At 36.4% G+C, this 13,163-nt stretch overlaps 1 protein-coding gene across 2 annotated transcripts in view; it reads left to right on the top strand.

The window, feature by feature from the left end:
- RAB6A (RAB6A, member RAS oncogene family) overlaps nt 1-10,066 on the top strand; it is a 65,536-nt gene extending 55,470 nt beyond the window's left edge. Inside the window, exons 7-8 of one of the 2 annotated variants that reach the window (XM_054576255.1) lie at nt 4,297-4,363; nt 5,344-10,066. In XM_054576255.1, coding sequence (XP_054432230.1) covers nt 4,297-4,363; nt 5,344-5,408 — 132 coding nt within the window. In that variant the 3' untranslated portion in view covers nt 5,409-10,066. The remainder of the gene's footprint in view (nt 1-4,296; nt 4,364-5,343) is intronic. The other variant, XM_054576253.1, reaches the window with a different exon arrangement.
- Nucleotides 10,067-13,163: the final 3,097 nt, after the last annotated feature.

Genomic DNA, 13,163 nt, shown 5'->3' with positions numbered 1-13,163 from the left:
ACTGATGTTTCTCTTCCTTTCTTCCCCTCTCTCTCTAAAAATAAATAAAAATATTTAAATAAAAAAATAAAATCCCTTTTATACTTCTTTTTTCTTCAAGGAACTAAATTTATTTATTTTGTTGTCCATTTGGGTGGGGTATCAGGAGGATTCAGTAGATGTAAGGATTGCTAGTTTTTCTTTCACTTGATAAAAGAACAGCCATTCTCAGATCGGTGATCATCTGCTAAGTAGTATTATGGATAGTCATTCCTAAGGAATGACATGGTAATTCAGATGCAAGTGAACCCAAAAAAACTGTAAGCTAAAAGTACTAATCAACTGTATGAACTGCACTCTATGCTTTCTAATATGTTTTCACACCTATTAGTCAGTCTTTCAACTATCATTAAAAAAAAACAGCAAAAAAAAACCCCACCCTGGCTGGTGTGGCTCAGTGGATTGAGTGCCAGCTTGCAAATCAAAGGGTTGCCAGTTCAGTTCCCACTCAGGGCACATGCCTGGATTGCAGACCAGGTCCCCAGTAGGGGTCATTCAAAAAGACAACCACACATTGGTGTTTTTCTCTCTCTAAAAATGAATAAATAAAATATTTTTTAAAAAATACCTACTGCCTATTGGGTACTAGGATAACAAAGAGATGAAATATGAGCTTTGCCCTCCAGGAGTTTAAAATTTAGAGGGAAAGACAGGGAAGTAAATAGGCCATTACAATTAGTGTATTGCTCCAAAAGAGGAAACAGGGTGCTATTAGAGTATATATAGAAGTATTTTACTAGATGGGAGAGTGATGGAATTGAAGGAATCTGAATGAGTTAAGGAAGTTTTCTAAGGAATCACTAGGGATCCTGAAGATGAGTTTCAGCTAGACAGGTTGGGCTGGGAGCAAGGATATTCCTAGGAGAAGCAGCATCATTGTGTCCTTTGAACTTCACAATTATGTCCCTCTTTTTATTAGAAGAAATCTAAGGAAGGATTAGAGAAATTAATTCTCCTTGAAGTAAAAAAGCTATAATAATGGGGGTATTTATCTTGAACAAGTAAGTAGTTAATATTTCATGTCAGAAACAAACTATGAGATCTTGGAAAAATTTCTAGATATTTCTAAGTAAAAACATTTCAGTTCTGCTCTGTATTTTCAAAAGGTCTCTCCCAACCTCCATACCTTTTCCAAAAGTTTTACATAATTTCTTAAAAAAGAATTTTGTCCCTGTTGGTGTTCTGCTATAATACTGGAATCTGCTATAATTCTGCTATAGTGCAGAATATCATAACATTTGGAAAATGTAGCCTGCAGGACCATCAATTATTGTGACTAATATCTGGTAGAAATACAGGTACTGTTTATTAAAGTCTTTCTAAATAACAGGTCAGTCCTAAGCAGTTAACATAATATAACATGATTTCCCTTGAGCTTCACAATAATCCAGTCCGTTAAGTGTATTGTTTTAATTCCATTTTACAGATGAGAAAATTAAGGGACAGAATGAAGACTGCCACCTTAGTGGCCTACACAGAATGCTAAATGCACTTTACATTTTTGTTTTTAGATTTCTGCCATTTCATCTTATCTGCTGCTTTCAGTATGTGATATATATGTCTTTGTAGCCATATGAAGACACTGGAATCAGTGATAGGAGTCCTCATGCAAGTGGCTTTTATAGTTCCTTCTCTTTGTTTGCAGGACAAGTCCCTATCTCTTCCACGTCTTTTTTAATCTGTCCTTCAATATACAGTTTCATCCTAATTCTTTTACATAGTCTGCTCTGGCCAGTCGGGACCACATAATGATTCTTGAATATGCTCTGTGCTTTTCTACCTCTGAACATTTTATTCTGGCAGTTCTTGCCTCTGAAAATTTTCACACTTCTTTTCCCTTGCCCTCATCTCTATTTAAATCAGAAATGTGCTGACTCTGCATTTGGCTAGATGACCAAGTGTTAAAATCGTTGTGACCAAGACTAAATACTACCATTACAGAATGAATTTCTGGGATACAAATTTTGATCTGATAGCTGCTAGATTATTTCTGTAGTCACTATACTTACTGTCTATTTGCAGTACTAAATAGATGGTTGTTTTTAGCTGATGATCATAGGGGAATAAATTTTTTTAGACTTTCTTATTTCTGTAACATATGTTTTACTTCATACTCTGTATTCTTTGTGTCTAGATGAAAGGTGATTTTTAATGGGTGTTAGACTTTTCCTTGGTGTATAAAATTTTGAGCTCACAAAGTTGGTATTCTTTTTTTAATTCATTATCTAATGCTAATATACAAAAACTTCAAAAAGATTAGAATTTTTGTCTAACTTTGCATTAATTAAATTTTTACAAACCCTTGCTGCTTTAAAGCGGCATAATATTCTTTCTGAAGTTAATCTAATTTACTCCATCAATCTAGTTCTGCATTTATTTCAGTTTTGTGAATTTAAAGTTATTTTTGTTCATAAAATTAACAGTTTTCACAATCACTAATTATTGCAGCATTTATTCTTGTATCTAGAATGTTGCTCTATATTTGAAAATAAGTATTTATATATTAATCCAAATGGACTCACCTTACACAATTAATGTCATATTGATTAGATAGATAATTTACATAACCACATGATCTTTGATCATGCACAATTTCTGGAATACCAGAAGATGTTAAATTAAGTGTTCTACAATTTTATGTTTAAGAGCTGATTTGAGTTGAATATTGAGGCTAGTGCATAACTTTGGTATGTTTCTAAAGTGCTACTAAACCATATAGAACCAAGATCATAGTACTTTTCCTTAAGAGTCTTCCCTAATCCTATCCCATTGAGAGATTGCCTGCAGATAAAAATTCACTTATTTTCTATACTTCTTTCCCCAAACAGATTAAAACCTGTCTTTCATCTCTGGCCTTTGTTCTTTCTGTTTCCTTTTCATTTTAATTCAGCAACATTTATGGAGCACTTAAATTCAGAGCATGTAAACTCTGAACACTTTACACAGTGTGTTTTTCAGCCAGGCAAAATTTTAAAACTGCCTTTAGATCCCAACTCAGATGTTTCCACCTGAAGACTTTCCCCGCTTCTTGAGAAGAGCTTTCTTTCATCTGTATTCCTATATCATTTTGTATTGCCTTGGTTTATAGCATTAATCAAGTTGTCACATAAGAAATTGTTTGAGTCTGTCTTCTTTGCCAAACTGTGATCTCCTTGAATTAAAAAATTACATCTTGTTCGTTTCTATGTCCCTAGAGAACATGAGACAATACCTCAAGTAAGCAAATGCTTAGTAGAGAGAGTTATATCACATGTGGATTTAATTTATAGGAATTTTACACTGCATGCCTAACAAAGAAGCGACTGAAATAATCCAGCAGGGTTTTTTTTCTTTTTTTTTAATTGATCAATTTATTTTTAGAGAGAGTGGAAGGAAGGGAGAAAGAGAAGGAGAGTAACATCAATTCGTTGACTCTTCCAGGGCCTGCAACCCAGGCATATGCTCTGACTGGGAATTAACACTGCAACCTTTTAGTTCACAGGCCAGTGCTCAGTCCACTGAGCCACACCAGCCAGGGCAAATCCAGCAGTTTTATGTGCTATTCTACCCAGTGAGCATATGCTTTAGGTTTGGGGGCAAAATAGGTATGAAACTGCTGTTTTTTCTGTCATTAGACCTTTCTGTTCCCACATGCCTCTAGTGAACATCTCACCAGGCTTGAGCGTGATTCTTCTGTAAATGTTTTTCATTACATCATACCTCAGACAAGCCAACCATTCCACCCGTGCTCTTTCCAATGACAGAGGAAAAGACAGCTGTGTTTAGCTTAAGAGGTGGTATGCTAGTCTCTAACATAGTGCTTTCTTAAAGGATTATTCAGGATAATTTTGACTATTCTGTCTTTCACTATATATACACCATCTTTAGAACCTCACCCTTTATAAAAGATAGGGATGCCACTATAAACTTTACGAAATGAACAATCTGTCCTTTACTCTGAGTTTCTAAGTTCTTAGTTTTTATGACTCACATGACATTTTTACCGCTTATTTCTTCACTGTTTGTTCATGTCTCATATCACCAGGTGGAAAGCAAGGATCATATCTTTATACCTCTGTATTTAGTATAGTGTTTTTTATACAGTATTCTATTTATAGAATAAATAGATATTTTAAGATGTTTTCATTGTGGTAAGGTCTAAATAAGAAATAACCTAGAAGCTGTATCCTTGAACACAGAATGCAGTGGTCATTCACCTTTACTTGATGCCATTTGCTGAATTCCCTCCCAGTTATCTCATTTCTCTCTTCTCCACAGCTCTTCCGACGTGTTGCAGCAGCTTTGCCTGGAATGGAAAGCACACAGGACAGAAGCAGAGAAGACAGTATCCTTCCTGTGTCATCGGAAGATGTTGTTATCACTAGTCCTTACCACCCCACTTGGTTGGCTAAGAAATATTATGCCACTGTCTTTTGCAGTCAGGAATTGATGGCCTAGGCGCATAGAAGCTCTGCGGTTTTCTGTGACAAATGAGATCTGGTTATCCAAGGGGTATACTTTGTGCCCTGCTGCTCACTACAATTAATCAGTGAGAGAATTCGTGTTTATTTGTTTGCTTGATTTTTAATGAGAAGGAAACTCTAGAATACCAGTCTTCTTAATTTTAAGTCCTGACTGCACATTTTCCCCACAGTGTGTATCATGTTTTCTTCCTCTGCTTTTTCTAACATTCAAGCTTTCTACTTGACATAGGGAGGAAATAACTCAGTCTGGAGCTTTATCATGGCTTATGCTTTCAAAAACAGAACATAACAAAACACATCTAATATTAATTATTTTAAGGGATTTTGAATGTTTATATTTTTATTGTTGTATATTTGTCTTCTACTGCTTTTCCATATGCAGGCATTTTTATTAAGCCATAGGATTTACAGCACTTTGTATTCAGCTCTTCCCACTTCTAAATGTTTTATGTTTTCTAAGCCTTTATTTTAATAGCATAAAGTGTTCTACAGAGTTAAGTCCCATCATTTATTAAATTCTGTCCCTGTTCTTAGAACTCTTTTAGGCTATTTTCATAATTATCTATAATAAAAGGAACATCATCTTTATATGGTTTCTTGCTCCTATAGAATAATTTTATTAGGGTAGATTTCCAGGAATAAAGAGGTTAACTTTGTTCTGATCATGCTGCATATAGTAAATACGAGTAAGTTTATTCCATTTGAGCATATTGTGGTATGGTGAGCTAGCTGTATAGAGAATAGTAGCTGTTGATAGGGATGGGAGGGACTTGCCAGAGATGTGAGTGTTCAGAATTGGAATTGTACTTCCCTACTTATAGCTCCTTAACTTTTGTTTCAGTGATTGACATAAAACTGGAAAAGCCTCAGGACCAACCAGTCAACGAAGGAGGCTGTTCCTGCTAATCCCTCTTGGCATCTTCAGCTTTTCTCCAGAAGCTCATTGCTTTGGCCCCCTTACTCTTTCATTGACTGCAGTGTGAATATTGGCTTGAACCTTTTCCCTTCAGTAATAACGTATTGCAATTCATCATTGCTGCCTGTCTCGTGGAGATGATCTATTAGCTTCACAAGCACAAAAAAGTCAGTGTCTTTATTATTTATATTTTACAAAAAGTCAGATGATTCCAGCATATTCCAGTGATAACTTTAAAAATTAGATACATTTTCTTAACTTTTTTTTCCTTTTTAATGTTTTGATAATGCACTTCAAAATGATGGAAATCTCAACCGTATGTGGCTTGGTTAAGGAACAGTTGTTCACAGCAGCACTTGCCTACCTACTTGACCTTTCCCTGCTTTTTTCACCTCTGTCTTACCCCTGTCTCTATTCTTATTACTCTCCCTCCCTCAGAACAAACAAGAGGTGGCAAAGCAGCAGTCAGACCAAGCCCATTAGAATTATCTTCCCGTTTTAGTGATACTTGCTCTAGGCCTTGGGTCAATGTGTCCAAAATTATTCTTGAGCACTGATATAAATTATTTAGACCTTATTTGAGGTCAAAACTCAACTATCATGGTAGGCAGTGCTTGAAGTGTTCTGGTGCATCTTTAAAATGAGTCCTAATGAACATAGTACTTATAAGTAATGAACAAAAGTATATTTCTGATCAAAACAAATAACCCTTTCACATGTTAGACTCTGGGAGAGAAAAGTAAAAGTGCTCCAGAACAGGTTTTTAATATTTAGTTCTTCTAATAAACTATCCCAAGATTTTAAAATTGTCAAGATAGAGATACCCTGTTTATTTAAAAACAAAAAAACAAAAAAAACCCCACCTTTTTTTAAGCAATAGATTTCTCTCTCTCTCTCTCTCTTTTTTTTAATGCTATGCAGGCAAGGCACTGTAGAAATCAAATTCCTTTAAGAAGAACCAGTGGAAAAATTTAAATTTGCCACCTTGATCAAAACTACTATACCCAGTAGAAACAATGATATCTAATGTGTACCAACAAAAGAATCCTCAACAAAATAGCAGATACTTTGTTCAGGATGTTTGAGGTCAGATTGAAAACAGCAAGTTTTCCTATAAGTCCCTAGAGGCAGATCTGAAAAAGCATACATAGAAGAGGGTAAGGAGAGAATGGAAATAAAACTCAATATTATGCAGATTTATGCCTTATTTTTTAGCTTTTTTTAAATGTTGGGTCTTTCAGGCTGGTTTTGCTTTTTATTAGATTTGTATAGTTTGGTTAATTAACTAGTATTTAGTTTTATATTTAAAGAGCTACAATTAATCTTTTTTCTTTGGTGATATTTATTTCTTTGCCTTTTGAAAACTACTTTTAATTTTTAGATGTTTTGTTTAATCTATTTAGAGCTTCATCACCATGGCAATATGTATTTTCCTTAAAACACCGCAAACAAATATACTAGGAGTGCACCATTTTAATATTTACTAGTTATTGTGAGATTGCTGTGTAAGTTAATAAACACATTTGTAAATACATTATTTGCAGGAAGAAATTTTCTGAGTTACAGCTCAGGAAAAACCTGCTGAATTTATGTTGTAAGCATTACTTAACACAGTATAAAGATGAAAATACAACAAAAATATCTTCATACTTCTTCATTCCCTCATTGCAACAAAACCTTTACTGGGAGAACCTTATTCCCCTGTCTTTCCTCTTTCTCCTCCACTTCCCATTTATTATCACCTTCTAATATTCAGAGAGCACTTGGATAATGGGACTGAATAGCGAAATGTTTTAAGATAATCATTAGCCCACATACCAGTAACTTATACTCAAAGATGGGATGGAGTTGTAAAGTGCTTTTATATTACAATATTATTGTTAAAGGCAAGGGTTGATTCTTTTGTTTTATTTTGACATGGCATGTCCTGAAATAAATATCAATTCAATATGGCAAATGGGTCATATTCTTTATTTGGAAGAAGTTGTGATTTGTGACATAGGGGTGATTGATTTCCTACACTGTAGCATTTGATTTTTTTTTTATGTATCTTTAAGACAGTAGTAATCAGTTATGTTGCTTTTAATATTGGTATTTTTATTTAGCTTGGAGTTCTTCAACTGAAGCAGTGAAGAGTCTTCATATACCAGATTTTTTTTTTTTAATAAATGAAGTTTTGCTGCCAAAAGTATATAAATAAAACACAAAAGAAAACAATATTGACTTGATTTCCCAGTCCTGCCAAAGTGGAGAATTAGTCTGTACTCTTTATTTCCTCTCTAGAACTATAAAGGGGAATGTAGAATCCCAAAACATAAAACAACCAAAAAAGTGAGAAGCCCCTGGGGAGTCAGAAAACTTTTTAGCTGTTAAAGGTGAAGGAGAGTGGCTGCAGCTTGAAAACAAGGCTCCTGATGGAGGCAGTAACAGGATGTATTAAGAAAAGAAGCCCTGGTTGGTGTGGATGAGTGGATTGAGTACCATCCTGCGAACTGAAAAGTTGCCAGTTCGATTCCCATCAGGGCGCATGCCTGGGTTGCTCGCCAGGTCCCCGGTTGGGGGCGTGCAAGAGGCAATAGGTAGATACAGCTCTCGCACATCAATGTTTCTCTCTCCCTCCCTTCTGTACTCTTTAAAAATAAATGTAAAAAAAATTTTTTTTATATTTTATTTTTTAGAGAGGTGAAGGAAGTGGGAGGGAAACATCAATGTGTGGTTGCCCCTCATGCAACCACACTGGGGGCCTGGCCTGAAATCCAGGCATGTGCCCAGACTGGGAATCAAACTAACGACCCTTTGGTTTGCAGGCAGCACTTAATCCACTGAGCCACACCAACCGGGGCTAAATTTCTTTTTTTAAGTAGTTTTGTGTGCCAGGTCCTTGGGGGCTTGTGTTTCTCTTCCTCTCTTTCTGCGTTCCTTCCCCTCTCTCTAAAAAATAAAGTCTTAAAAAAGAGAAAAAAGAAATGTAGTTTAGGCCCTGGCCCTTGTGGCTCAGTTGGATCGTCGTCATGACGGAAGGGTTGTGGGTTTGATCTCTGTTCAGGGCACATGCTTTGGTTGTAGGTTTGATCCCTGATTCTCAGTCTGGGCATGTATGGGAGGCAACCAGTGCTTCTCTCTCACATCCATGTGTCTCTGTCTCCCTCCCTCTCTCCCTTACTCTCTCTAAAAGCAATGAAAATAATGTCCTCAGGTGAGGATTAAAAAGAAAAAAAAAAGTAGTTTAAATTCCACTTTTGCCACCTCACTCCTAACCCACCTATGCCTTGGTACAAGGACAGTAAACTGCCCTCCCACCAAATCCAAATCCAGCCTGCTACCTGTTTTTTAAAATAAGTTTTATTGGCTCTAGCCTGTTCGCTCAGTTGGTTGGAGCATTGTCCCATACACGAAAAAGGTTGTGGGTTTGATTCCCAGTGAAGGCACATACTGAGGCTGTGAGTTCAATCCTTGGTTGAGGCGTGGACAGAAGGCAACCAATCGACGTTTCTCACAGCGATGTTTCTCTAAATCAACGAAAACATATCCTCAGGTGAGGATTAAAAATTAAGTTTTATTGGAACTCAGCCATACTTTCTCACTACAAAGGCAGAGTTGAATGGTAGAGTTATGACAGACCTTAGAGCCTAAGAGTTAGATATTTACAATCTGGCCCTTTATAGAAAAAGGGCTAGCCCCTGCCTTGGTACAAACCATAGCTGTCCTCTTGACTATAGAAAACTGAAGCCACAGGCCAGACTACTGGTGCAGGTGTCCACAGGGGTAATATTAGGGCAGTATAAAATCCCCGCTAAGTGAGGAGTTGATGAAGCGACCTGCCTGCCTTCGGCCTTTTAGTACTTTCTACCTTTTCCCTTTTAAAACATCAGTTAGTGGACTGTAATCTAGGGAAAGTGCTTCCTATAAGAACTGCCTCTTCTAAACTGGGTTTAAAGGCTTCTTTCTCTTAGCATAATGTTTTCAGTGTTCATCCATGTTGTAGCATGTATCAGAATTTCATTCCTTTTTATGGCTGAATAATATTCCATTGTATGTATATATCACATTTTGTTTATCCATTCATCTGTTGATGGACATTGATGTTTTTACCTTTTGGCTATTTTAAGTAATGCTGCTCTGAACATTGGTATACAAGTGTCTGCTTGAGTTACTGGTTTCAGTTCTTTTTTAGTATATATGTAGGAGTGAAATTACTGAATTATATGATAATTCTATGTTCAACTGTGTTTAACTTTTGAAGACATGCCAAATTGCTTTTTACAGCAGCTGCACAACTTTACATTCCTACGAGCAATGTATGAGGGTTCCAGTTTCTCATCAGTACTTTTTATGTTCTGATTTTTTTTAGTAATAGCCATCCTAATGAAAGTGTAGTGGTATCTTTCTCATTGTGGTTTTGATTTTTGCATTTCCTTAATGATTATTGATGTTGAATTTCTTGCTAACTGGCCATTTGTATATCTTTTTTGAAGAAATGTCTATTCAAGTCCTCTACCCATTTTTAAGTTGGGTTGTTTATTTTGTTGTTGAATTATAGCTCTTTACATATTTTAGATATTAATCCCTTAATAGATATATGGATTTACAAATATTTCTTCCCATTCTGTGGGTTGTCTTTTCACTCTCTTAACAGTGTCCCTTAATTTACAAAAGTTTTAAGTTTGATCAAACCCAATTGTCTTTTTTTTTTTTTTTTTTTTTTTTTTTTTGCCTATGCTTTTGGTGTCATATCCAAGAAATCACTGCCAAATCCAGTGTCATGAAGATTTTCTCCTCTGTTTTATTCTAAGAGTTTTATAATTTTAGCTCTTAAGTCTAGGTCTTTGAATCACATTTAGTTAATTTTGTATCTAGTATAAGGTAAGAGTCCAACTTCATTCTTTTGCATGTGGATATTTAGTTTTCCCGGCAACATTTATTGAAAAGACTGTTCTTTCCCCCATTGAATTGCTTTGGCACCCTTGTTAAAAATCAGTTGATGACTATAAATGTGAGGGTTTATTTCTGGGTTGTCTGTTACATTCCATTGGTCTGTATACCTGTTCTTATGCCAGTACCACACTGTTTTGATTACTATAGCTTTGTAGAGGCAAGACTTGTTTTACTGCACTCGCAGATACTGTGGTTTTACAAATTGAAGGTTTTTGACAACCCAGAATCAAGCAAGTCTGTCGGCCCCATTTTTCCAACAGCATTTGCTCACTTTGTGTCTCTGTGTCATATTTTGGTAATATTTCAAATTTTTCATTATTTGTTACGGTGATGTATAATCAGTGATCTTTAATATTATTATTATTATTGTAATTATTTTGGGTGCACCACAAACCATGCTCATATAAGATGGCAAACTTAATGGATAAATGGTGTGTGTGTATTTGTTCAGACTGTTCCACTGACTGGCCATTCCCCCACCTCTTACACTCTTCTGGGGCCTCCCTACCCCTGAGACAACAATATTGAAATTAGGCTACTTAATAAACCTGCAGTGTCTTCTTAAGTGTTCAGGTGAAAGGAAGAGTCGCATATCTCTCACTTTCAGTTGAATGCTAGGTTAAACTTAGTAAGGAAAGCACATCAAAAGCAGAAATAGGCCATAAGCTAGGCCTCTTATGCCAAACAGTTAACTGAATGTGAATGCAAAGGAAAAAATTCCTGAAGGAAATTAAAAGCACTACTCAGCTACTCCAGCGAACATACAAATGACAATAAAGTAAACAGCCTTATTGCTGCAATGGAGAAAGTTTTAGTGGTTTGGATACCAGCCACAACATTACCCAAAGCCAGAGCCTGATCCAGAGCCCTAATACTCTTCAATTCTATGAAGGCTGAGTGAGGTGAGGATGCTGCAAAACCTGGAAGCTAGCAGAAGTTGGTTCATGAGGTTTAAGGAAAGAAACTCTCTCCATAACATAAAAGTACAAGATGAAGCAGCAAGTGCTGATGTAGAAGCTGCAGCAAATTATCCAGAAGATCTAAGATAAGTAATGAAGGTGGCTACGCTTAACAGGTTTTCAGTGTAGACGAGACAGTATTCTTTTGAAAGAAGATGCCATCTAGGACTTTCATAGCTGGAGATGAGAAGTCAGTGCCTGGCTTCAAATGACAGGCTGACTCTCTTGTTAGGGGCTAATGCAGCTGGTGACTTTATGTTGAAGCCAATGTTTATTTTCATCTGAAAATCCTAGGATCCTTAAGAATTGTACTAATCTACTCCTTAAGAGTAGATTTACAGCTATAAACATCTCGTAGCACTGCTCCCATCTTGCTGATGTAGCGACTGACACTTTATGAAATGCCCCTTTTTATTTTTGATAATTTTTGTCTTGATGTCTGTTTTGTCTGATGTTAAAATAGCTACACCAGCCCTGGCTGGTATGGCTCAGTAGATTGAACACCAGCCTGTGAACCAAGAGGTCTCCAGTTCAATTCCCAGTTGGAACCCATGCCTGGATTGTGGGCCAGGTCCCCAGTAGGGGGGTGTGCCAGAGGCAACCACTCATTGATGTTCTTGTTCCCTTTCTCCCTCCCTTCCCCTCTTTCTCTAAAAATAAATAAAATATTTTTTTAAAAATTTTTCTTAAATACCTACTCCAGCTTTTCTATTCTTTATATGGTATATCTTTTTCTGTTCTACTGTGAGTCCTCTTTAAAATTGTTTTCAGGGTATTTTTTTCAATTTTTTTAATATATATTTTATAGATTATGCTATTACATTTGTCCCATTTTTTTCTCCCCTTTATTTCCCTCCACCCTCCACCACCTGTCACCCCCAGCAATACCCCCTGCCTTAGTTCATGTCCATGGGTTGTACATATAAATTCTTTGGCTTCTCCATTTCCTATACTATTCTTAATCTCCCCCTATTTTGTACCTACCATTTATGCTGCTGATACCCTGTACCTGTTTCCCCATTCTACCCGTCCCTCTCCCCTCTCATCTCCATTTCTATGATTCTGTTCCTGTTCTAGTTGTTTGTTTTTGTTTTTTAGGTTCAGTTGATGATAGTTGTGAATTTGTTGTCATTTTACTGTTCATAGTGTTTGATCTTTTTCTTAGATAAGTCCCTTTAACACTTCATATGATATGAGCTTGGTGATGATGAAATCCTTTAACTTGACCTTGTCTGGGAAGCACTGTATCTGCCCTTCATTCTAAATGATAGCTTTGCTGGATAGAGTAATCTTGGGTGTAGGTCCCTGTCTTTCATGACTTTGAATACTTCTTGCCTGCAAGGTTTCTTTTGAGAAATCAGCTGATAGTCTTATGGGAACTCCTTTGTAGGTAACTGGCTCCTTCTTTCTTGCTGCTTTGAAGATTCTCTCCTTATCTTTAATCTTGGAGAATGTAATTATGATGTGCCTTGGTGTGTGCTTCCTTGGGTCCAGCTTCTTCGGGACTCTCTGATCTTCCTGGATCTCCTGGAAGTCTATTTCCTTGGCCAGATTGGGGAAGTTCTCCTTCATTATTTTTGCAAATAAAATTTCAGTTTCTTGCTCTTTCTCTTCTGCTTCTGGCACCCTTATGATTTGGATGTTGGAATGTTTAAAGTTGTCCCAGAGGTTCCTAAGCCCCTCCTCACTTTTTTGAATTCTTGTTTCTTCATTCTGTCATGGTTGAATATTTATCTCTTCCTTCTGCTCCCAATCATTGATTTGTGTCCTGGTTTCCTTCCCTTCACAGTTGGTTCCCTGTATATTTTTATTTACTTCACTTTGCGTGGCCTTCACTTTTTCATCCATTTT

Source organism: Pteronotus mesoamericanus, unplaced genomic scaffold (assembly GCF_021234165.1).
Source record: "Pteronotus mesoamericanus isolate MK-2021 breed Mesoamerican mustached bat unplaced genomic scaffold, CSHL_Meso_final contig_33, whole genome shotgun sequence".
Classification (NCBI taxonomy): Eukaryota; Metazoa; Chordata; class Mammalia; order Chiroptera; family Mormoopidae; genus Pteronotus; species Pteronotus mesoamericanus.
This window is presented reverse-complemented; position numbering and strand designations above follow the sequence as displayed.